The 25,586-nt window shown below is 54.6% G+C and overlaps 1 protein-coding gene across 3 annotated transcripts; it reads left to right on the forward strand.

Annotated features, from left to right (window-relative positions):
* The first annotated feature begins 706 nt into the window (after window positions 1-706).
* Window positions 707-22,228, forward strand: LOC119268997 (probable sugar phosphate/phosphate translocator At1g06470). 3 transcript variants are annotated; one of them, XM_037550736.1, is made up of 12 exons: window positions 707-1,351; window positions 1,460-1,632; window positions 16,132-16,217; window positions 16,306-16,355; window positions 19,003-19,070; window positions 19,375-19,475; window positions 19,619-19,631; window positions 19,948-20,132; window positions 20,457-20,543; window positions 20,641-20,735; window positions 21,462-21,599; window positions 21,684-22,228. In XM_037550736.1, exons 1-11 carry the CDS (start codon window positions 939-941, stop codon window positions 21,583-21,585), a joined length of 1,395 nt encoding a protein of 464 aa, XP_037406633.1. In that variant the 5' UTR covers window positions 707-938; the 3' UTR covers window positions 21,586-21,599; window positions 21,684-22,228. The 3 variants fall into 3 exon arrangements, with proteins under 3 accessions (XP_037406633.1, XP_037406632.1, XP_037406631.1); XM_037550735.1 differs by having other exon boundaries at window positions 21,462-21,590; window positions 21,677-22,227; XM_037550734.1 differs by having other exon boundaries at window positions 708-1,351; window positions 21,677-22,224.
* Window positions 22,229-25,586: the final 3,358 nt, after the last annotated feature.

A 25,586-nucleotide genomic window follows, 5' to 3' on the forward strand; every position in this document is an offset into this window, starting at 1 on the left:
ATTTCTCGGGAAAAGTCGGGGAAGGACCCGACCACCACTTAGGCTTTCAGTGGTCGCCGTCGCCTTGGTGCTTGGGGAGTCTAGAGCATGGAAATCTTCGACTCCTAGGCTTTGAAAGATCCAACCAGGCCCATCATTAGCAGATCCAGGGAACCCCTTATTCCGTAATGCTGACAAATCTTGTGAATTTATGTGTCATTTGAGAGAGGCAATTGGTTTGCCTTTGATGCGGCGACTTTCGTGTCTTTCTTCAATTTGTCCTATAGCGTGACCTAGTTTCTCCAATATTCCTGACTGACGTGGAAGGACTGCAGTGCTATATGGGGTGATGCTGCCGTAACCGATGGTCCTTCAGCAATTACTGGATGTCGTTCATACAGACGAGTGAGTACTGTGGTTTTAAAGGCCTAGTATGACGAGGGTATGTGTGGGGTCCATTTTACTTATTGTCGATTTAATATAGTTCCAAGTTGGGGTGGGTGACGTACCATCGATCGAAGAAAATGAGTAGTACGGTTTTCGACAGATTTTTATTTTCTAGTCATTTTATATCTTGATGTTTTTGTTTTGTATTGGGTACTATTTTCTTGGGTAATTATCACATATAAAATGCTTTTTGGGGCAGTTTTTCTAAAAAAAAAGAAAAGAATGGTGAGTACGTTTTGTGATTTCTGCATTTTCATGCGAGGCGAAAAGGAGGAGAAGAGAGAAAACATCGTCCTCCTCTGGCGCAAGCAAAGCTACCGGTACCAGCCGACGGAGGAAGTTGCAAGCATAACCCCCGCGCAGGAAGTCGTCGTCACGAGGTGCTGGATTTTGACCTGCTACCGAAATCCCGCAGGCTAGCTGCAAACCCTCCTTCGCCGCCGCCGCCGATGAGATCCGCGCCGCCCAGATCCAAGCCTTTCTAGAGCCTTACGCCACCTCCAGCACCGTCCATGGGGGACTGCGCCGTGGAGAACGGCCACGCCCACCCGAAGGAAGAGGACGCACCGGAAGTGCCCGTCGAGCCCGCGGAGGGCGCCGCGGAGCCGCAGGTGGTGGCTGGCGGGCAGAAGAAGCAGGGAGCGATACGCAGGGAGCCGTCGTTCTCGCGGTGGTGCAAGGACCCCTCCGCGGCGCCCAATGCCCCCGCCGGCGCCGCTTCGCCGGCCTCTGCGCCGAGCGACGATGATTCGGAGGAGTTCGAGCTGCCGCTTCTGCCGCCCGCCGCCGCCGCCCACCGCTCGCCGATGGATATCGAGGCAGGAGCGGCGGCGGGATCTGACAGCGTCCCAGTCTCGCCGTGGCTGATCGCCAAGATTATATTTCTGATAGCGAGTTGGTACACGCTGAGCACCTGCTTGACGCTGTGAGTAACGCGTTTTTCTCGTTATTTGTGCGCGGATGCTCAGAGGAGCTATTGCCGGGCACGCGTTTGATGCTGGTGTTCTCTGTGCGCCCTTGTGCCTGTGGCCAGGTATAACAAGGAGATGCTTGGGAAGCGCATGTGGAAGTTCCCTGCCCCGTTCCTGATGAACACGGTGCATTTCACCATGCAGGCTGTTGCGTCGAGGGTGATCGTGTGGTTCCAGCAACGGGGCATGGAGGCAGAGCGTTATACAATGTCATGGAAAGATTACTTTCAGCGAGGTAGCTACTGTGTTATTTCAAACTTATGTTGCCCGATGCTTACACAGTAGTTTGTTCCTTACATTCTGTCACAACAAGTGCCCTGGAAATTTCATGGCTTGGTGCGTATAATTTGCAATAGCAACTTTGTGCATTCTGCACTTCTGTGGGACATACATATAGAGTACTAGTGTTAAAAGAAGGGTTTGTTTCAGTTCGAGCTCAGGTGTAAAGCACTGAACATGGATGCTGGTCGGTTATTTTCATGGGTGGGGGCAGAAACCTCCATTGGCCAATTAACAGAACATGACTCACTAAATTAGATTATCATAAGTTATCAAATTAAGGTTAAAGATAGAAGTAAACTTTAACTGGTGCGCTGCATGTGAATCCAAGCTGCTATAGAGCCACATGGGCTCAAAATAGAGTTTAGCCCTACACCTCTGGCTGGATGAATCACCGTACTTTATTAACTTACAATTAAGTTGGGCCATGACCTACTGGATATTATTGTTTCATTCGATGAATCCATTTAATCAACGAGGGCTAGGACTTAGCATGGACTTATATATTTTTATTCTTGTCGGAGTAAACGACCACGGGTAGCCTAGCCGGCTCCCCCTGGCCCTTATGAAAAAATTACGACCCGATCCGGCCCTCAAGAATCCAAGACGTGGGGCCGCCTTTCCCTTGCCGGCTGTCTCCCAGGCCGACTATCGGAAGGCGGCCCGGCTTTAGCCCTCAAGAAGAAAGCCGCGGGAGGGCCGGCTCCAAGAAGCCGGCCGCGAGGAGCCGACTCCCACAAAACGGTCAAGATCGTACCCTCGAAGTCTGCATCCACATAACGGCGATGTGGCGGGGCGTGGCTACAGTAAAGCCTGCCACCCCCGAATCCCGGAGCATGCCTGGCACAGTGCGCCGTACGTGGTGGCCATGACCCGTCCGGCGCAGCACTGTTGCCATGTTGACTCTGATGCCACCCACAACGGGCTGTCAGCGCGGCCCACGGGCGGTGGGCCCCTTCGGCAGAGAGACACCCGAAGGCGGCCAGGCCTCCCCCAGTCGGCCCAAGACAGGGCCGGCTCCCCACAGCCTGCTTGCTTCCTCCCTCGAAGGAGACGCCCCATTAAAGAGACAAGACGAGGTGAGGCTACAGCGATCGCCCGCCGGGCGGCGGCACTGTAGCCACGCTTACCTCGGCGAAGCCCTCGTCACCAGGTTTGAGGCAACAGTAACCAGCCACCGACAAGGCCCTTGACAGTGGGGCCTGCCTGTCGACCAAGGAGCCGGCAGCCGGCGGGACCCAGCAGCCGGCGGGCCCCAGCAGCCGGCGCAGAAGCCGGAGAGCGTAGACACAGACGGTTAGGGCCCACGCCCAGCCGGATTACCATTGTACCCCCGGGGGTAGGCCTATATAAACCCCCCGGGGCACCCATGCAAAAGGGGGATCTGAGCTAGTTTGAGACACCACATAGAGAGGAGAGGAGAGCTAGCCGTGCCCTTCTTCTTCTTCTTCTCGCCAAACAGCTCAAGGAGCATCTTGTAGCCACTCGTTCATCTAGTGATCATGCGGAGACCCCGCAGAGCAGCAGTAGGGGTGTTATCTTCACGGAGAGCCCTGAAGCTGGGTAAGATTCGCCGGCGTGCATGTCTTTGCCTCATCCCGCTTCCAAGCACCGGCGACGTCTTACTGGTTCCCACAATGATAAGCCACCCGTTGGCATATGTCGCACCTACCACCCGACATTTGGCGCCCACCGTGGGGCCAGGTGCACCGTCGTCCGGAGACCTGTTCTGGACGGGAACCCTCTTCCTCCCCAGCGAGCGTAGCCAGCCCGGCACGCCCGATGGCGCTTGCCACGATGCGCTGCAAGGCGTCACCAACGTCTGCGTAGCGAGCGGCCTCGCCGATCTCCTTGACGAGACCCTCATCTCCGACGAGCCCGTCTCTGACGCGGGCACCGACCACCTCGTCAACCTCCTCGGCCAGCTCCACGTCTCCGGCGAGCCTGCTGTGGACTTGGAGTCTGTTGGCTCCACCGATCCGATGCCTGTCGACTCCGACATGGCCTCGCTTGACGCTTTCCCCACCGACGTCGCGATCTACAACGACCCGCTTCCCCGGGCCGATGGCTGCGACGGTGCCACCACCGAGGTGATGGTCATCGGCCACGGCGGCGCTTCTAGCGAGAACGCCCTCGACGCCCCGCATGCGGCGGTCCACGACTTGTCCATCCCCCTTCCGGCCGATGCCGACGCCGAAGCACTGGAGGCTCGCCGCCTCGCCCTCCTCGCGGAGGGCCAGAAGTTGGCTTCCATGAGACGCCTCGCTGAGGCCCACCAGCGCGAAGCCGACCGCGCCGCCTTTGGCACGCCGCCCCCAGGCGGGCCAAGCCGAGTCGGCGTTGTCAGACAGCGCGGCGCTGCCCTCGCCGACACGCTAGGAGTCGACCGCCCAGTCTACGCCACTCTACTCGAGAACCTGCGCGCCGCCCAGGCGGCCGTAGACGAGCTAGACGGACTGGGGGCCGAAGAACTCCCCCACATGACCAGACGCATCCAGCAACTAATCGATGCAGCCGCACAGCGGCACGAAGCCGACGCCCGCGCGGAAAGCCCTCCCCCGCGCCGAGAGCATGGCGCGACGTCCCGGACGCCGACAGCGGGTAAAACCCGCGCGCGACACGAGAAAGAGCCGGCTGCCAGCCGAAGCCGAACCCGGATCTCCATCGAGCGAGACGCAGAAGGCCGTCCCTGGGCCGTGGAGCGGCGGGGCAACCCGCCTCCGCCTCCGCCTCGTGGGGAGAGATATCCCACCCCACCGCCTGTCACGCATCCGACTCTCAGCGGCCTACTAGGTCGCCGCGAAGGAGTCGGCGAGAACGACGCCCGCCATCGGATCGACCGCCTAGCGCGATCCCTGGCGCTAGAAGAAGATGATGTCGGCCCGCCTTGCTTCGGCCCCCGCATCCGCGACGAGCCTTTCCCCAAAGGGTTCTCGCTCCCAAGAGACACGCCCAAGTACAACGGCTCCGTCAAGCCGGAAGATTGGTTGATCGACTACTCCACAGCGGTTCGCATAGCAAACGGCAACAGGCGCGTTGCCGTGAAGTACGTGCCCCTCATGCTGCAAGGCACGGCGCGGACCTGGCTCAACAGCCTCAGGCCATACAGCATCAACATCTGGCTAGACTTCACAGAAGCCTTCGTCCGCAACTTCACCAGCACCTACAAGCGGGCTCCCAAGCCCAGACAGCTTTCCTTGTGCGTACAAGGCCCCGCCGAATCCACTCGCGACTACTTCACGCGTTGGGTCGAGCTCCGCAACTCTTGCGAAGGGGTGCACAAGGTGCAAGCCATAGAATACTTCACTGCTGGGTGCCGAGAAGGCACCCTCCTCAAGCACAAGCTCCTCTGCGACGAGCCGACTACCCTCGACGAGCTTCTGGTCATAGCGGACAAGTACGCCACCGCCGACTCTTCAATGAAGACTGAACTCCGGGTAGACGCGTCCGGGAAGGTACTCAACCCGGCGCCCAAGACGCCGGCTAGGGACTCCGGCCGACGCCCGTACCAGAACGACCACAAGCGCAAGGGCCCCGTGCCGCTCTCCACCAGTCGGCAGGTGGCCACAGTCGAAGACGAGCAGCCCGAAGGGCGGCCCGCACCCAAGAAGCAGAGGGGCGGCAGGCCGGCTTGGCAGCCGGCCTTCTCCTACGAGCAAACTCTCGACGCCCCATGCAAGTTCCACAGCGGCGCGAAGCCGTCCAACCACACAACCCGGAAGTGCCACTGGCTCACCCGAATCTCCAAAGGCGAAGGGCTCGCGCCGCCTTCGCCTGCTGGTCCGCCGCCTCCGGCTCCGCAGCTGCCGACCGCTCGGCCAGCAGTCGGAGCTGTGCACGATGAGTTCCCCGACGAGCATGCCGCCTATGTTGTCTTTACAAGCCAGCCCGAAGGCCGGCGCAGCAGACGCCGCGAGCACCAGGAAGTCAACGTGGTCGCTACCAACCCCGCCGAGCACATGCGCTGGTCAGAAAAGCCTATCAGCTGGAGCCGGGCCGACCACCCAGAGGTGATGCCATCTCCCGGCTCTTATGCGTTGGTTTTGGATGCCACCCTTGCAACGGACAGACACGCCGCCCGTTTCTCCCGCGTGCTGATAGACGGCGGGAGCAGCATCAACATCCTGTACTGTGACACCCTGGAGAAGCTGAACGTCAAGACGAAGCAACTCATGCCAACTAGGACTGTGTTCCATGGCATTGTACCTGGCCTGTCCTGCGCCCCCATTGGCAAGATCAAGATTGATGTTCTCTTTGGGGACAAGGATCATTTTCGCCGGGAAGCGATCTGGTTTGAAGTGGTGGACCTGGAGAGCCCCTACCATGCATTGCTTGGCCGTCCTGCCTTGGCCAGGTTCATGGTTGTTCCCCACCATGCTTACCTCAAGATGAAGATGCCGAGCGCCAAGGGCATCATCACCATAGCCGGCGATTACAAGAAATCTTCCGAGTGCGCAGCAGCCAGCAGCCGGCTGGCCGAGTCCCTTGTGATTGCCAAAGAAAAGAAGATGTTGGACCGAGTCGTGGCCATGGCCGGCAAACAGCCGGCCCTGTTCCCTGATCCCAAGGAGTGTGATGCCCAAGGATCTTTCCAGCCGGCCAAGGAGACGAAGAAGATACCTCTTGACCCCGAGCACCCAGAAAGGTTTGCCGTCATCGGGGCAAACCTAAACAGTAAATAGGAAGGCGAGCTCGCCGATTTCCTCCGTGAGAATCGGGACATCTTTGCATGGTCCCCTAAGGACATGCCGGGTGTCCGAGAAGGCGCAAAACCAATCAAACAACCCCTCCGCCGACAGTCGGAGGAGAAAAGAAGGATTGTAGGAGAAGAGATAGCCCGGCTTCTGGCAGCCGGCTTCATTATGGAGGTTTTCTTTCCAGAGTGGCCCGCCAACCCGGTCCTCGTGCTAAAAAAGAACAACAAGTGGCGCATGTGCATAGACTACACGAGCCTCAACAAGGCCTGCCCCAAAGATCACTTTGCCCTGCCAAGGATTGATCAAGTGATAGACTCCACGGCCGGATGCGAGCTGTTGAGTTTCTTGGATGCTTACTCAGGATACCACCAGATAAAGCTAGATCCGGCTGACCGCCTGAAGACCGCCTTCATCACGCCATTCGGAGCTTTCTGCTACCTGACTATGACATTCGGCTTAAGAAATGCCGGTGCCACTTTTCAGCGTTGCATGCAGAAGTGCCTCCTCAAGCAGCTCGGCAGAAATGCCCACGTCTACGTAGACGACATCGTGGTGAAGACGGAGAAGCGCGACACCTTGCTGGAAGACCTCAAGGAAATATTTGAGAACCTGCGCCGGTTCCAGATCAAGCTCAACCCCGAGAAATGCGTGTTCGGAGTGCTAGCCGGCCAGCTCCTAGGCTTCCTGGTCTCCGAACGCGGCATCGAATGCAACCCAGTAAAGATCAAGGCCATTGAGAGAATGGCGATTCCCACCAAACTTCGAGACGTCCAGAAGTTCACCGGGTGCTTGGCCTCCCTGAACCGCTTCATCAGCCGGCTCAGAGAGAAAGCTCTCCCCCTCTACCGCCTCATGAAGAAGACCACTCACTTCGAGTGGAACGACCAAGCCGACCAAGCTTTTCACGAGCTGAAGAAGATGCTGGCCACGCCGCCTGTCCTGGCGGCGCCGACTGAGAAAGAGCCCATGCTCCTCTACATTGCTGCAACCAGCCGGGTGGTCAGCACCGTCGTCGTAGTCCAGCGTCCAGAAGAGGGTCGAGCCCAGCCGGTCCAGAGGCCGGTGTACTATTTGAGTGAGGTGCTGTCTACCTCGAAGCAGAACTACCCACACTACCAGAATATGTGCTATGGCGTGTACTTCGCCGCCAAGAAGCTGAAGCCCTACTTCCAACAACACCCCATCACGGTCGTATGCACCGCCCCGCTTGCCGAGATCATAGGCAGCCGGGATGCATCCGGCCGGGTGGCGAAATGGGCCATCGAGCTGGCCCCCTACACGATCTTCTACCAGCCTCGCACCGCCATCAAGTCCTAAGCATTGGCCGACTTCCTCGTCGACTGGGCCGAGACCCAGTACCTGCCACCAGCTCCCGACTCCACTCATTGGCGCATGCACTTCGACGGGTCCAAGATGCGCACCGGCTTGGGAGCCGGCGTCATCCTCACCTCTCCCAAAGGCGACAAGCTCAGATACATGCTGCAAATTCACTTTGGCGCCTCCAACAACGTGGCCGAGTACGAGGCGCTCGTACACGGGCTCCGGCTTGCCAAAGAGCTCGGCATACGCCGGATCCTATGTTACGGCGACTCGAACTTGATAGTCCAGCAATCATCCGGCGACTGGGACGCCAAGGACGCAAATATGGCAAGCTACCGCTTCCTCGTTCAGCAGATCAACGGGTACTTTGAAGGATGCGAGTTCCTCCACGTACCGCGAGCCGACAACGAGCCAGCTGATACCCTGGCTCAAATAGGCTCCACTGGCAGACAATACCAACCGGTGTCTCTCTGCAACGCCTCCTCAAGCCGTCTATCAAGCCGTCTCCAGAGTCCGATTCCATCTTCATGCCGCCTGACCCCGACGCAGCCGGGTCCGGCTCGAAGAACCAAGCAGGTGACCCGGGGACTTCGATAGTCGGCCCGGGGATGTCGGTAGGCGGCTCGGGGACTTCCGTAGTTACGCCCGACCCGGGGACTGCCACACCCGGCTCGGGGACTGCGGTAGTCGGCCCAGGGACTGCACCAACGCAACAGGCGGCGGCCGACTCCAGCATTTCACCACCCAGCCCGCCCGCCCTGGTCGCAGTAGCCGTGTTGGCAATAGAAGAAGTCGCGGCCCCATCATGGGCCCAGTCCATCCTCAACTTCCTAATAAACCAAGATCTGCCGGCTGACGAAACAGAGGCAAGACAAGTCCAACGCCGAGCCGGAGCATACACAATCGTCAACAGAGAGCTCGTCAGGCGCAGTGTCACTGGAGTCTTCCAGCGATGCGTCAAGCAAGAGAAGGGCATTGCAATCCTCAGAGACATCCACCAAGGAGAATGCGGCCACCATGCGGCCTCAAGATCACTCGTCGCCAAAGCTTTCCGCCATGGGTTCTTTTGGCCGACTGCTTTGGATGACGCCAAGGAGTTAGTTAAACATTGCAAAGGGTGCCAAGTCTTCAACTCCAAGCAACACATGCCGGCTTCGGCACTCAAGACCATTCCCCTCACTTGGCCCTTCGCCGTTTGGGGACTGGACATGGTGGGCCCATTCAAGACGGCGCGCGGTGGCATGACACATCTGCTTGTCGCCGTGGACAAATTCACCAAATGGATTGAGGCAAAGCCGATCAAGAAGCTGAATGGGCCGACTGCCGTGACATTCATCGCAGATATAACAACTCGGTACGGCGTGCCACACAGCATCATCACCGACAACGGCACGAATTTCGCCAAGGGAGCATTGGCACGTTTCTGCGCGACGCAGGGCATCCAGTTGGACTTAGCGTCCGTTGCCCACCCGCAGTCAAACGACCAAGTCGAGCGAGCCAACGGCCTCATCCTTTCCGGCATCAAGCCCCGACTGGTCGTAGCACTGGAACGTTCGGCCGGCTGTTGGCTCGATGAGCTGCCGGCCGTCCTCTGGAGTCTGCGCACTACCCCAAACAAGTCAACCGCTTCACTCCTTTCTTCCTTGTTTATGGTGTCGAGGCGGTCATCCCAACTAACATCGAGTTCGACTCGCCTCGGGTAACCATGTACACGGAGGCGGAGGCCAAGGAAGCACGAGAAGACGGCGTCGACCTGCTGGAAGAAGGCTGGCTGTTAGCCCTCAGCCGGTCCGCCATCTACCAGCAGGGCTTGCGCCGCTACCACAGCCGGAAGGTCAGACCAAGATCTTTCCAAGAGGGTGACCTCGTGCTCCGGCTGATCCAGCGAACAGCCGGCCAGCACAAGCTCTCGGCCCCTTGGGAAGGCCCCTTTGTCATCAGCAGAGCGCTGGGAAATGACTCCTACTACCTGATCGACGCACAGAAGCCGAAGGTACGAAAGAGAGACGACTCCGGCAAGGAGTCGGAACGACCATGGAACGCCAACCTCCTCCGAAGATTTTACAGTTGAAATGCAGTATGTATCACACTAACTTTTGTACTAAGTACGAGACAATAGGCCCCCCGAGGAGAGCTCGGGGACTGCCATATTTTATCTACGAATAAAGAGTATCATGCTTATGATCATGTCATTACATTCACTTTTTTCGTCCGGCACCGGGTTCGACTAGTCGGCCCGGGGACTGGCCGCCTTGAGTTATATTAGAAGTCCTACCCGCGGTCAGACAAGTAGTGTGCCGGCACCCAAGCCTTCTCTTGCCAAAAGTCGCAGTTCGAAGAACCGGCTGTCCGGCTGGCAAGAGTTAAAGGCAGGAAAGGACGCCCACACGAAAAACGGCTAGGGACTAACGGACTAATATAACAAAAGCCGGTTTTTCTCCCACCACCGACCGACTACCAGAGTAGCCGGCCGGCTGGCTTCCATTCACCTCGCTTCAATCTAAGAAAGCTCGAGTACTTGCCTTCCCCCCCCAAAAAAAAATATAGCCAAGTTCTTCCCTAGCCACAGGCCGCAGAGCAGCTGCCGGTTGGGAAGGCAGCAGCCAGGGGAAGGCGGCAAAGGAAACAGCCTAAGGATAAAAAGCATACGCGAATGGAAGCCAAACACACACACGATCATATTTACACAAAAGACCTTCGAAAGGCCAGCATTCAACATAGTTTGAATACACCCCCAGTGGGTGGAACTGCGCAAGTTTAATAAAAATTGTTCAAAGAGTAACAAGCAGGAAAAGCAAGGGCGGCAGATTAAGCCAAGGGAACGACTAGCAAGTCGGGCAGGTCGGTAGAGACGGCAGTGCTGGCTGGAGGAGTGGCCGGCTGGCGAACCTCGGCATGATCACCACCTCCCGCAGAGGGCGCGCTAGCACGCGCCTCGTTGCTGGAGGCGCGGTCAAGCTGAGGCTGGCTGGCCGCTTCACCGGCCGGCTCGACGTCTTCGCCTTCCTCTCCTTCGTCGTCTTCACCTTCATCGCTGGAAGCGATCTCCTCCGCCGAGTCCTCACCCTCTGCCGGGTCCAGCCCGAACCATTCCTCCGGCTGGGCAACGCCGTCGTCATTTATCTCAGGAGCAAAGACGCTGATGTCAGTGCACTCGGCGATCGTCGAGGCACGCTGAGCGATAGCCGGCCGCACCTCCTCCATCTCCTCGTCAGCTTCCAGCCGCCAGGTGCGTAGCTGGTCCAGGTTCATCCCGGGATACCAGGCTCGGACGAACTCCAGCGCCCGCCCAGCTCCAAGCCGGGCTGCCGATGCCTTCCAGGCCTCGAAGCGGCCAACCGCGACCTCCAGCCAGTCGGCAGTCCGACTCGGGGTGCGGGGAATCGCTTCGCCTGGCCAGAGGGCGGCCAACACCTGCGCCCCGACGCGCTGGAGGCGGCGGAGCATGCGGTGAGCCGGCTGCAGCCGGGCTTGGACCGCCAAGAGTTGCTCCTCATGCGTCCGGCTCGCGTCCGGCGCGATTTCAGCCCCCGCCTGCCGGCGCGCCTCGCGGTGGGCCTCGATGGTCTGGATGGCAATGACGGAGTAGCCGGGGAAGTAGTCTGCACAAAGAATAAAAAGCAGCACAAGTCAGAACACAAATCAAGGGGCAAGGGGCAAGCAAGGAGTGAGGAAGGCGGCTTACCATCGATCAGATCCTCAACCCGGCCGTAGCCCTCGCTCAGCGCTTGTTTTGCCTCAGCCCAGCCCGCCGCTTCGGTCTCGAACTCAGCTTTGAGGGCGTCCTCGTTGTCTTGCGCCTTCTTCAGGGCCGCCTTGTGGCTCTCCTCCTGGTCGTCCAACTTCTTGGCCAGGCGGTCACGCTCCAGGACTAAGGCGTGGCACTCGGCTTCCTTGGCGCGAAGGGCGGTCTGGGCCCCGCTGAGCTGCTCCCTCAAGTCGGCATTGGCTCCTACAAGCATGAAGACAAAGGAAAAATCAATAAGGAAGAAGTCGTCAGGGAAGATCCGACCCGACTGCTCAGCAGTCGGCCCGAATCTCGGGGACTACACCCAGTGGGTGCGCTGACGCGCCCCCACAGGAGATGAACGAGACAAAGCACGCACTCCGGCTGTTGGTCAGGTCCTCGGTTTTCCGGCCCAGCTCCTGAGCCTGGGAGTTGAAGGCAGCAGCGCGGAGGTTATGGTATTCCTGGAAGATCAGACAGGATGCAAGAATAAGATAGCTGTCAGGCCCTAGTAAGTTCCAAGCCGCCTGCTCAGCAGCCGACTCGGAACTCGGGGACTACACCCAGTGGGTGCGCTGACGCGCCCCCACGGAAGAAATCAAAAAAGCAAAACAACCAAGGCCAGAAGGCTCACCCAGATGACGGCCCGCGTCGTGAGGAACTCTTGGGTATATCGTTGCAGCGAAGCGGCCTGGGCTTGAAGCCGGTTTCGGACCTCCTGGGCCGCCGTGTTCAGCTCGGCCGTCCCCCCGCTGGGCGTCCACTCGGCCGTGCTGGCGGTGGCCGCCTCCAGGGCCTCCGCCGTCCGGCTGGCGCCCGCAGCTCTGTGCGGCTCCGACGCGGAGGTAGCTCCCCCTGCGCGTCGGCGAAATGCCGGCTGCACCTCGAGGCCGGCCCCTGCCTCCGGCTCGCCCCTAGCCGGCTGCTCTGGCGCCGCGGCTGGTTGGCCGCTTTGGCCCGCTCTAGTCGGCGCCGTCTGCGGCGCCTCCTCCACGAAGACCACGTGGTCCTCCCTCCTCTCCATCACCGGCGGGTCTCGGTCGACCTCCTCCGACGGGGGCACGGGGATGTCGGGGGCCACGGCGCGGAGGGGAACAACGAGCTGCGGAGGCTGGTTGCGCGAGGCCTCCGCCTCCTTCTCCGCGGCCGCCGCCTCCGCCCGGGCCTTGGCCGCCGCGTCGGCCTGCTCCTTCGCCGCCTGGGCGGTCCTTCGCTCCGCCGTCTCCCGCTCCTCCCGCGCCTCCCGTGCGTTCCGCTCTGTGGCCTCCATGAGGTCGGCGCGGGGATCCACGCGGCGGGAGCCTGAGGACCCTCCAGTCGGCCCGACTACGGAGCCGCCAGGACCTCGCTCGAGGGAAAGCGGTGCCCTGCCCGGCGAGCAAAGAAAGGTTTAGAAGAGCCTCAATCGAAGAGGACAACAAAAAATACAAGACGTTTGACGCTTACGCCGAGATCGCCTGCGGCTGTTTCACCGCCTTGCGGAAGCGGGCCGCCTTCACGGCCGCCTCATCCCGCTTGGTCGCCGCCGTGGAACCCTTGGATTTCTTCGGCCGGCTGCCGAAGTAGGTCGACGCGGCCCGGCGTTTCTGCGCGCCGCCACGGGCAGCCGGCGCGGCAGACGGGCCCGCGCCTTGATGATCAAGCGCCGGCTGGCGGTGCGGAACGACTTCGACCTCGTCATCGTCCGCCCAGTCCTCGAGGCCGGCCCCGAGCCCCGCGCCGCCTGCCTTGTCGCCTTCCCCCATGACGGCATCTTCCATGGCGGCCGCTCCCAAGTCCGGATCATCGGCATCGTCCACCGTGCGGTCGGGGAGGAGCTGGCGCTCTACCCCTGCGGCCCCGGCCGTCGGCGGAAGAAGAGGGTTCTGCTCAGGACAAACCAATTGATCAGTAGTCGGCCATCATGAGGCCGGCTACAAAAAGGAAAAAAAGAAGAAAAACTTACAGCAGGCGGAGGGTTGGCGCGAGAATATGGCCCCTTGCCGTATCGCCAATCCTCGGCGAGCTTGCAGTTGGAGATGTAGTTCACCATGTAAGACACCTCGACATGAGGCATCTCCCTGGTGCTCAGCCGGCACGGGTCGAAGCGGCCGCTCATCTGACAAATCATGTGAGGCCGGGCTTGGAGCGGAAGTACTCGGCGCTCCACGAAGGCGGCCACCAGGTCGGCTCCGGTCAGGCCCTCCGACTGGATCATCACCCGGAGCCGGGCGACGGCTGCGTTCCCGGCCTGAGACAACGACCTGGCCCGGTAGCTCCACGAGGGTTGCCTCCCAGTCGGCGGGCCGGCTACGTAAGCCGGCAGGTTGACGAAGTCGCCTTGCTGGGCGACGTTCTTCACGTAAAAATAGGACTTCTGCCAGAGCTTCACCGACTGGATCAGCGGGATGGGCGGGAACGGATTGTTCTCGCCTGTCCGCCTCATGGCGACGAAGGCTCCGCAGGGGGCGGGCACGCCCGTGACAACGGTGCCGAGCTTGCACTGGAAGAATTCTCCCCAGAGCTCGAGAGTGGGGAGAACCCCAAGAAAGCCCTCGCACAGGGTGACGAAAGCCGACAGCAGCATCACCGCGTTGGGTGTGAGGTGATGCGGCTGGAGGTGGTAAAACTCAAGAAAAGCGCGAAGGAATCCGCTCGCCGGGAGGCCGAAGCCGCGCAGGCAGTGCGAGCGGAAGATTACCCGCTCGCCCTCCTCCGGTGCCGGCGAAATCTCCCTCGCCGGCGCACGACGAACCCGCACGTAGTTCTCGCCCGGCAGACGCCGCGTCCGGCGGAGGAACTCAACGTGGTCCTCGTGGACGTTGGAGCCGTCCCACGAGCTCGACAACGCCATGGGAGCGACGTGGCGAGGAACAAGGCGATGCGACGGCGGAGGCGCGCATGACCCCGCTACGACGGGACCGAAGGAATCGAGAGGTCCGACGGCGGAGCGGCGCGGCAATGGGTCGCTGCGGCGGCGGAAGGAAGGAGAAGGAAGGTGAGAAAGGTTGGAGCGAGGGAGAGCGTGCGAGCCTCTGCCGCTCCCTCTCCTCCCCCTACTTATAGACCCGCGCGGCGGAGCCGAGGAGGCGTGGTGTGGGGGAGCGTGGGATCAACTGCGCCCACTCCCCCACGTCCCGCGATTATTGCGCCCTGATGACGAAATGAAACCGCCGTGGGAAGGCGAGCGGTCCGTTGTGGGCCGCAGAAGATCCGCGCTTGGGCCGAGGCCTAGAAGTGGCGGGCCCGGGCCTGCGGCGGCGTCCCATCGCGCGCGTGCGTTGGCAGGCTTTCCTTGCCACATGGCCGCGGGGTGGCGCGCGGTCAGCTCGCAGGCCGACCCACGTTCCCGCCTACAAGATACGGAGCTTTCCGAAGACGGCGCGCATAAGCAAAGCCGGCTCCTCAGGATAGGAAGCTGACCAAGCTTCTCGTCCCTTTGTCAGCCTCGAAGCTCGATCAGCTTCGGGGACTACTGTCGGAGTAAACGACCACGGGTAGCCTAGCCGGCTCCCCCTGGCCCTTCTGAAAAAATTACGAGCCGATCCGGCCCTCAAGAATCCAAGACGTGGGGCCGCCTTCCCCTTGCCGGCTGTCTCCCAGGCCGACTATCGGAAGGTGGCCCGGCTTTAGCCCTCATGAAGAAAGCCGCGGGAGGGCCGGCTCCAAGAAGCCGGCCGCGAGGAGCCGACTCCCACAAAGCGGTCAAGATCGTACCCTCGAAGTCTGCATCCACATAACGGCGATGTGGCGGGGCGTGGCTACAGTAAAGCCTGCCACCCCCGAATCCCGGAGCACGCCTGGCACAGTGAGCCGTACGGGGTGGCCATGACCCGTCCGGCGCGGCACTGTTGCCATGTTGACCCTGATGCCACCCAGGACGGGCTGTCAGCGCGGCCCACAGGCGGTGGGCCCCTTCAGGCAGAGAGACACCCAAAGGCGGCCAGGCCTCCCCCAGTCGGCCCAAGACAGGGCCGGCTCTCCACAGCCGGCTTGCTTCCTCCCTCGAAGGAGACGCCCCATTAAAGAGACAAGACGAGGTGAGGCTACAGCGATCGCCCGCCGGGCGGCGGCACTGTAGCCACGCTTACCTCGGCGAAGCCCTCGTCACCAGGTTTGAGGCAACAGTAACCAGCCACCACAAGGCCCTTGACAGTGGGGCCTGCCTGTCGACCAAGGAGCCGGCAGCCGGCAGGACCCACCAGCCGGCGGGCCCCAGCAGCCGGCGCAGAAGCCGGAGAGCGTAGACACAGACGGTTAGGGCCCACGCCCAGCCGGATTACCATTGTACCCCCGAGGGGTAGGCCTATATAAACCCCCCGGGGCACCCATGCAAAAGGGGGATCTGATCTAGTTTGAGACACCACATAGAGAGGAGAGGAGAGCTAGCCGTGCCCTTCTTCTTCTTCTCGCCAAACAGCTCAAGGAGCATCTTGTAGCCACTCGTTCATCTAGTGATCATGCGGAGACCCCGCAGAGCAGCAGTAGGGGTGTTATCTCCACGGAGAGCCCTGAAGCTGGGTAAGATTCGCCGGCGTGCATGTCTTCGCCTCATCCCGCTTCCAGGCACCGGCGACGTCTTACTGGCTCCCACAATGATAAGCCACCCGTTGGCATATGTCGCACCTACCACCCGACAATTCTACTTCAAATATGTAGAGATTTTTTGTCCGTTCTTATTGTGTTTATCATCTTTAAAGATATAGTAACAATTTGAATATTTCTTCTGCAGTTGTTCCAACAGCTTTGGCTACTGCTCTTGATATAAATTTGACCAACATTTCGTTTGTTTTCATTACTGTGACATTCGCTACAATGGTACATTTCATTCCATGTGAGTTATTATTTCCTGCTCTTCTCACTTAATATTTGGACTTCTAATTTATGGCTTTCAATTATTGTGCAGTGTAAATCTGGGGCTCCAATTTTCATTCTTCTCTTTGCTTTTTTATTCAGGTAAGCTCAGTTGCTGGTTCGTTTTCAGCAGTGCATGCCCTTTTTGTCTTCTAGTTTAGCAACTTCTCGTGTTCATTGGTATGGAATATCAGTTACAGAACCTTGTCCTGAAAAAGTTGAGCTTCATTCTGCTGTTTTCTAATGGTTTTCATCTCCTATGGGTGGGGTGGGGTGGGATGAAGAGGGTTAACCTGTACTATTAGGTTATGTGAAACATTTGTCCTAGGCCAACTGAATACTTTTGAACTAGCTTGCAGACTTTACAAAGTTGGTTCCATATACACATCATTTTGAGAAATGGGATGCAAATGTTAGAACTGCAAGAACTAAAATTAAGCAGTATCTCCCGACAAAGAAAAAACATTGAGCAGTTTCTTGCATAGCCATCATTTCTTATAGTACTGCTTCTTGACATTCACTTAGGCCAACTCCACGGCGCGACCCCAAACGGACGTCCGGATTGGCCGGATTTTGTCCCTTGGGGGCGCCGATGGGTTCGCCTGTGTCTGGCTTTGTCCGATGGGTCGTGCGTGCGCCCACCGCGCGGCCACACCCCAAATCGTGTCCGGGGTGGACGTGAATAATTTTTTTAAAAAAACTAGAATGAAATAACTAAAAAAGTAAATAAACACATTTAAAAAAAACATAAAACATATATAGGGGTCGGCCACAAAACGGCCCAGTTTCCACGACCACTTAAAAGGCCCCGTTTCATAATTAACATATAAAAACAAAATAAAAAAACGCCTCCCGCGCGCTCCTGCCGCGCCCGTCGGTGCCGTGGCCGTCACGGTCTTCACTGGCCGCCGGTGTCGTCGTCGTCGCTGACGAGGTCGATGTAGGCCGGCGGCGTCCACAGGTGGGCCAGCGGTGCGTGGTAGACGGGGGCGGGCTGGACGGACGGAGGTGCCTGCACCACCTCCTCCCGTGGCGACGCCTCCCGCTCCGGTGACCGCGGCGGAGTGGAGCACCAGTTCACACCCACGCCGGCGGCCATCTCCGAAGCAGTGCAGGACCAGCCCCACCCCTAGCCCAGCAGCTGCTGGAACGCAGCCACCGGCTCCTCCTCGGGGATGGCTACCTCGCCGGCAGCGGAGCGGGCCGTCATCTCCTCCAGGCCCTCCCATTGCCGCTCATCGTGCGTGTACATGGAGTCCTCCATGACACGCGCCATGAGACGGGCCTCCTCCTCGTCCGTCATGCGAGGAGGTGGTGGTGGCGATGGAGACGGCGAAGGCGACGGCGTGGGCGTGACGCCGCGCACCCGCCTACGCCCGCGCTCCTGGGGAGCAGGCGCTGCGTGCTCCTGTCGTGGCCGCCGCGACCCCGTCGAGGTGCCGGCGAAGAAGGACGCGTGCCTGGTGTCGTGCTCGTCACGAAACCAGGTGTCCCAGAGCCTGGAGTCGGGGGCGTACCTGGGGTCGTAGAAGAGGTCGTCGGGGAGGAGGCGGCGCGGCGCTCGATCTCCTTCTCGCGCGCACGACCGCTCGTCGGGATCGGGACCCGGTCGGCGGAGAGATGCCAGTTATTGGGGAGATGGACGTTGCTCCAGGGGAGCGGCGTCCTCGTCTCCCAATAACGGCGGCACACCGACGAGCGGACGTAATGCCGGTCGCGGTCGCCGGCAGACGTGGGTGCGATGGAGAACGCGGGCGGCGCGGGGGCCCGGCGTGGTGGCGATGGCGAGCCGCGGCGGCGTCCCGACGAGGAACCAGCCTCGCGGTCGTGCTTGCCTTTGCGGCCGGACTTCCAGAGGCCCATTGCTGCGGGCGGCCGGCCGGCGAGGTGTTGGCTAGGGTTTGGGACCAGGGCTGTCGAGTTTCGAGGAGGCCGCGGGGTGGCGTGGGGCAGTGTGGACGACGACCCGTCCACGCTTCCCACTTAAAGAAGGACGGCGACCGTTCGACGTGCGGATGACAGGTGGGGCCGACCGCTCGTGTGCATTGATGTGGGCGGGTGGGAGGTAGGTGGCCGCCTGCCACGCGGCCCCGACGCAGACGAGGCGCGCGTCCGTTTGGTGTCCGTCGCGACCCAAACCCGGTGCAAGTTTGCGCTCGAAATGGGTAGGCCCGGACACAAAACGGACAAGATGGGTCCGGGCCGTCGCGCGCTGGGCCGCCTCCTTTGTCCGTTTTACCCCAAACGGATGGGGCCGGACAGGATAGGGTCGCGCGGTGGAGTTGGCCTTAGCCTTTTCATGTTCCTATGCAAATAATTTTGTGCCCTCTTGTAACTTGTCTTTCTGACAACACTGCACCTATTTCTGTTTAATTATCGGTTTATGGGCTTTTGTTATGCTCTATATCATTCCCTTTTTTTCCTTACGCCTGCTCATGGTGGTCAGGTTCCACTATTGCTAAAAAATAACAGAGCAGCAGAGTACGGTAGTTCAGATATAAAGGTAGCCAACAGGACTAGGAGAAGTATGAAATACAAAGGAAGAAAATTACTGCTCGAAAAACACATAGACCCCAGCAACAGCAGCAAAACAAAAACCGAGACTACGCTGATGCAAATATATCGCAGCTAACTAAAACAGAAGGCTCCTAGCACCAGAACCACAAAATGAACGTCAACAACCATTGTATTCTGCGTCTCCATATCATTTTCATGTTATTAATCGAAGGTTTCCCTTTTTTCCCTGAAGGCTAGAGAAGCCGAGCTTTAACATTCTTGGAATCATGCTGATTGTTTCTGTTGGAGTTCTACTGACAGGTAAAGTCATAAGTGTACATCAACAGCTTATATTACTTTTTCCAAAGTGACATGCTTCTGTGCTTTCCTGGAGAGAGCTCAGAAAAAGACCTCCTAGCTACTCCCTCCGCCACAAATTACATCCGTATCTAGACAAATCTAAGACAAGTAATTCAGGGCGGAGGTAATAGCTTTTTACTTGATTAGATTTTTGGCACTGTAATTTGTGGGCTTAATTTTGCATCCTGACTCTATTTTCTTAAATTTCTCTTATGTGGATTCATCATCTTAACTGTGGACTGTGGTAATACTGTTCCTCTTGCAGTTGCTAAAGAGACACAATTTAATCTTTGGGGATTTATATTTATTATGCTTGCTGCTGTCATGTCTGGTTTCCGCTGGTGCATGACACAGATTCTCCTCCAGGTTTGTCAGTGTAATGTAGTACTTCCATTTTTTTGTTCTGAACATGGTAATATGCCTTATTAATCCTATGTTCTACTTCCCTTTCATTCCTGTCCTGACTGAACTTTTCTTTTACCCTTATGCGTCCCTTAAATCTGCTGAAGAAAGAGGAATATGGTATGCGTTCTATCTTAGCTTCTTGTCCAGTGAGAGGAAATTATAAATACTGTTCGTTGTCGTCTTAGCATCTCATTCTTGAAAACTGAAAAGCAGCGAGATTAGCTTTATTAATTTCAGGCACATGTATGACTCATGTATTTTCAATGGACACCTGTTTTTGTTTAAATCTGAGTTAGTGCATCAGTATGAGCTGTAGCGGCTATGTGCATTGTCTTCTCTTAAAAAATATCAAAATGATAATATCGAACGTGATTTGTTCAATAAATATGTAATGCAGCATCCTTTACAGCATCATTTTTATTGTGTTATGCAGGATTAAAGAACCCCTTCACCTTAATGAGTTATGTTACCCCGGTGATGGCAATAACAACTGCAATTATTTCCATTGCCATGGATCCATGGCATGAAGTCAGAGCAAGTCACTTCTTTGATAGTCCAGATCACATATTAAGAAGCATCTTATTGATGCTTCTAGGTGGTGCTTTGGCATTCTTCATGGTATGGATCAGTACTCCTTCCTGGGAAGTACAGCATTTATGCCAGAGCATTTTACTTACCAATCATTACATTTGTCATGCAAAAAGTCATTTTCTTTTTTGCTGGAACCAGTCAATACACTGTTGGTTCTTACTATTTCATTTTTTCATGCACCGAGAGTCTGAGAATACTTGTAATAACCAATAAATCCTTTTTGCAGTCATCTATTGTTGGTTTGTTGTTAAGACATGCTTGCCAAGTATTCTTGTTGGTATTCACAAAAAAAAAGTATTCTTGTTAGCATTTTTTTATCTGGTTTATAATCACTTGATTTGTTCTTTGAAGGTTTTGACAGAATATGTTCTGGTTTCTGTAACAAGTGCTGTAACAGTGACCATAGCTGGGATTGTCAAGGAAGCTGTCACAATTTTGGTATTGATTCCCACTCTATAGTTACTTTCAAAGTTTCATTGAATTTATCTTTGTTCATGCATATAAGTGTGATTTGTGATGACAAACAATCCGACAGGTTGCTGTGCTTTTCTTCAATGATCCATTTACCTGGTTAAAGGGATTTGGACTGGCAACAATTATATTTGGTGTCAGCCTTTTCAATCTGTACAAGTGAGTTGTTCATATATTTGTTGTTCCAAGCTACTAACTTATTTCCAGTCCATATTTTACGACTCACAGAATCAACTTCAAATTTCATACTATGTTGATAAGTTCAGACTTCCATGCCAACTTTTTTGGGGAGTAAATTGTTCAAGAGGAGTCAAACTTAGGGCCTCTTTGATTCGTAGGATTTTGAAAACGTAGGAATAGGAAAAGTGTAGGGTTGGAGTGGCATGCCCATTTGAATCCTATAGAATTAGCAATGATTGTTTGATGCCACGGGAAAAACAAAGAAATTGTAAAAAGAGGTTGGAGTGGATGTTAAATTTCCTATGAAATGTAGTACAAAAGATTCCATAGGAAAAATTCCTATGGGATCCAATTCTATGAATCAAAGGACCAATATAGGAAAAAATCCTAAGGACTTCAATCCTCCAGAAATCCTATAAAATTCCTTTGAATCAAAGAAGCCTTAATTTGCTCACGTCCACAAATATATTTTTTCCTATTTGCAAGTCAATGAACTTTTTTTTTTTTGCGGGAGGCAAGTCAATGAACTTGCTATGTCATGCCACCTTGTACAGAGAGAAATGCAATAAGACTAACTATAAAAAGAGCCATTAGTAAACACTGATCATAATTTGACTACAAAAGCGTAAAGTGGAAATATTAGAGTAGGTTAATTTCTGATGTGTTAGTATGGTTATTCTGACTATTATCTTGTGATATATGAAGGTATCATAGGTTCAAGAAAGACCGCCACAGTAAACATGTTGACCCAAATTCCCATTCCTCCAATGATGCCTCAAAATATGTTATCATTGATGATGATATTGAAGATCAGGATGATACAGGCTGACCCAAGTATGAAAGGTGGATAATCGAATAAATAGTTTACATTGTTTGCTATCAGTTTGACATCTGCATTCATTGCATTTTCTCCTTTCCAGAGAGCAGACCATTTTATGGGCTGGCGTATTCGGCTCAGGACACTGCTACCGACTTACCATTGCTTGGTTTCAGAGGCACCAGTGCTTACTTGTGTTCTTCCACGGCTTTGTGGAGTTATGCTGCATGTGCATGAGCATGATGGTGGTCATGCCATAAATCATATCGCTGATTGAGAAGAGGCACACTGATACAAGTAGCAGAAGAAAGATTTTGTTACTCGGAAACAAAAATGGTGCATACCAAGAGCTGTGCAGAAATTGTATATCATATATTATAAGAATACTAGCAAACATGCCCGTGGGTTGCAACGGGAGAAAAAAATTCACCCCTCATACACACACTTGACGACACAGCAAATTCCTTGAAATCTTTCATGATGCCACGCAACAACAACATGCTAAGTGGTGTTGTGAAAAAACATAAATGTGTGATGATTTTTGAAGTGTATTCAAGGTGTTTAGAATTCATTATACAACACAAATATCTACCTAGTTGCCGGTATATGTTTATGCATTTGATGTTGTTTCTCGGTGATGCCCAAAAAATATTGCATTAGAATGAAAATAGCAAAGTACATTTTAGTATTCCATGATAGCATATGCATAAGAGCATTATCTTTGTCATATATATGTTTGCATATATAAAAATATATGTGCATTTGCAACCATAATTCAATTCAAGACTTAATTTGGTTGCAAACATATCGGATTGCTCCACAAAAAACAACCAATCTATAAGGGCACATGTAATAGGCATTTTTAAAATATCTCATCATATAATGAACGTATTATTTAAGTTTGCACCCTGTACATATTTCTAAAAATTAATGATATTTATAAAAATTAATGATAAAGGAATATTTGGAATCTACACATTTTTCTGATGAATTATCATATATGACATGTTAGATTTGGAGTTAGGGTCTGAAAGATATGAAAGTTTCAAAAAGTATTTGATCTTTTGGAAAAAAGGAAAAGGGTGGGGATCAAACACACAACCTCCAGCGTGGTAGGTGAAGACACCAACCGTGCACTGTGTGCATGGTTATTTCATAAGTGGGGATCTCTTCCTTTTGAGCTATGGCCGCCGCAGACGAAACAAAATAAAACAAACCAAACGTTTTTCTCACTTACCGGTGGCATTGGTGGGTAATAATTTACAACTTTAGGGACAGTTTTAATGACGGACGACCAGAAGCACTATTTGCTTTATTATTAGGGGAAGATAAGAATGTTTGCGGTCCCTTAGAAATACAGCTGCTGTGCTTTTTACTGGGAGTGTGAAGAGCTCAATTTTGGTGCAACTTGTGAGCCCCACATATATTAGCATTACAAAATATACATTACTTGCTGAGAATGAAAGGAATTAGATTGGTGGTATGTGTTGTATACGATTGTGCACCTTAATGTTTTTAGCTCATTGAGTACACGAGAAAGTGTAAATCTTAGACGCCAAGTTAGAAGATTTCTCTCACAAAATTGAGATCTTGTTCACTCTTAAATCGCTCTTATCCTCCTTTATGTCGGCCATTTTAATTCCTTTGTCAGCATATTAGAGCTTGGCTAATGAGTGATCCTCTGTGGTCTGGATGTTCTCCCCACTGCTATAGCAACTTAGAGGCCAGATCTAAAATCTGCAATCAGCTTTTAATATAGTTTGGTTGCTCGCAGCCCCATGTAGGCTCTGGGGGTGCAAATTTGGCATTTTTGGTTAGCTAGGCTGCATTATGAAAGTGGTCCGCACAAATCTTAAAGCACTCTTCAGCCTAGCCAGAGAGAATAATGTCCAAAATTGGTAACACGACGACTGAGCTCGTACGAGGGAAGGGATGGCGTGAGCTCATGCTCGTGGCCGAAAAAACGTTGGGGATAATTTCATCACCTCCTGCCGATTGCCTTATTCGTCTTCTTCTCCGAGTTGCTCCCTACCTTCTCCCCACTCTTTCGATGGTTGCAAGTAACATCACACTCTACTTGTTGTAGCCTAGATCTGTGAGCATGTGGTAGATTAGAACAGGTAGTATGGTAGGTTATGCAAGTATTGTGTCATGGTGTCATGGGAGGATGTGGTAGATCAGATGTTAGTGGTGCCATTTTTGTAGTATGGTAGTTTTTGTTTGTTGGCGGCGATGATGTCCATGGTGTTTGTGGTAGATGTGGCAATGTGTTGAGCTTCATGATCACTCCATGCTAGCATGGTAGATGTGGTAGTGTCTTCAGCTTCATGACCAGTCCATGTGGAATATGCTAGATGCATTGTTCTTGTTCAGTTAGTCCTGATGCTAACCATTGTAGACAATGACCGGTGAAGACTTTAGTTAGGCCCTTGTTTTGTTGGACACCCAATTATTTACCTCCTATGTTTAGGACTCCTAGCCAGTCGTTGACTCCGCATGCACATGGTCCTCTTGTGTTCTCTTTAGTTGTGGCGATGCCTGCGGTAGCTACTAAGGTAGACATTAAGGATGACAAGGCACATATGAGGGAGTCAATGAAGGAGGATACAATGAAATGGGTTTCTTTTATGTCCCTTCGTCCTCGACAAGATGTACGATATCATCACCAACGGGGTGAGGACTGACAACGAGTTCAAGGAGATGCACCTAAACATTGTTGTGAAGACGGTTTTTAGAGCTCTGTAGCACGAAGGTGATCTCAACACAGGTATGCAACCATCTTAGGAAGTGGAGAGCGAGATGGATCCAGGTGTGAAACCTTAGCAATGCAGAATGGTATCAGGACACGTTGACCATTTTCTTGGATGCTTGCTACTCACGATAGAGTCGTTGGATTCTTCGAAGAGGAAGGGTGATGTAGCACAGCAAGAGGAAGTATTTTCCTCAGTTAAGAACCAAGGTTTATCAAACCAGTAGGAGGCAACACACGAACAATTTTAGAAGCACCTGCACACAAACAAAACAATTGCTTGCACCCAACAAAGGCAAGGGGGTCATCACTCCCCTTGTTCTTGGATTAAAAGCAGATGGCGATATGCAAAGCGGTAGAATGTAAGGAACAAATAAAAAGAGCAATTATGGAGAATTTTGGATTGATGGAAAATAGACCCGGGACCATAGGTTCACTAGTGGCATCTCTCTCGAAAGCATGGCAATGGTGGGTAAACAAATTACTGTTGGGGAATTGATAAAGTTTCACATAGTTATAATTGTGATCATTCATGGCATAATCATTACACATGCCTTATGTCCAGGACAAGTAGAGTTGGGGATATAACCCCGCGGTGTGACCCGCCTAGGAGGGGTCGGGTTACACAGTTGGCGACTCAACTTGCGATATTTGAAGAAGGCTCAAGAGGCCAGATGAAGAGCCAAGAGGGCGGCTTAGGTGGTGACCCGCCGAAGGCCCAACCCCAGATGGTGGTGTGAGAACCGGCCTTTGTAAGCCGCCGGAAGATGACTTGTCTAGAAAGACAAGATAGTTTAGAACCCGGGCCGGTCACGTTGTGTGATCCGAATGGGACTCTTGTAAGCCCAGGGCCTCGACCTGTGTATATAAAGGCGAGACCCTGCGGTGGGTTAAGTTAAGAAACAATTGATCGAGAGTTAGGTCAAGCGATTTCGCTCCCCTGCAATTGATACTCAAGCAATACAACTCAAAGCAGGACGTAGGCTTTTACCTCGTTGTGAGGGTCCTAACCTGGGTAAACTTGTATCCTTCATCCCGTTCAACCCCTTCGAGCTAACCTACGTTGCGATGGCTCCACGCTTAAATCCTTTCACAAGGACATCTGCCGTGACAAAACCACGACAGTTAGCGCCCACCGTGGAGCCAGAGCACGGTGGTTTCAAGTTCTTGAAGGGAAATTTCCCACGGATCGAAGGATATGCCATGGGCCGGATGACTAAGAGTCGCCACGGCAAGCTTTACATCGACAACGCTGGCTGGGGCC

This window comes from Triticum dicoccoides, chromosome 3A, assembly GCF_002162155.2.
Source record: "Triticum dicoccoides isolate Atlit2015 ecotype Zavitan chromosome 3A, WEW_v2.0, whole genome shotgun sequence".
Classification (NCBI taxonomy): domain Eukaryota; kingdom Viridiplantae; phylum Streptophyta; class Magnoliopsida; order Poales; family Poaceae; genus Triticum; species Triticum dicoccoides.

What these genes read in the sequence shown, in the direction of transcription:
- LOC119268997 (XM_037550736.1), top strand. Translation starts at nt 939, where the DNA reads ATGGGGGACTGCGCCGTGGAGAACGGCCACGCCCACCCGAAGGAAGAG. An exon ending in CTGTGACATTCGCTACAATG is followed by an intron (nt 16,218 to 16,305) that starts GTACATTTCATT and finishes ATTATTGTGCAG; the next exon opens with TGTAAATCTGGGGCTCCAAT. An exon ending in AGGAAGCTGTCACAATTTTG is followed by an intron (nt 20,544 to 20,640) that starts GTATTGATTCCC and finishes ACAATCCGACAG; the next exon opens with GTTGCTGTGCTTTTCTTCAA.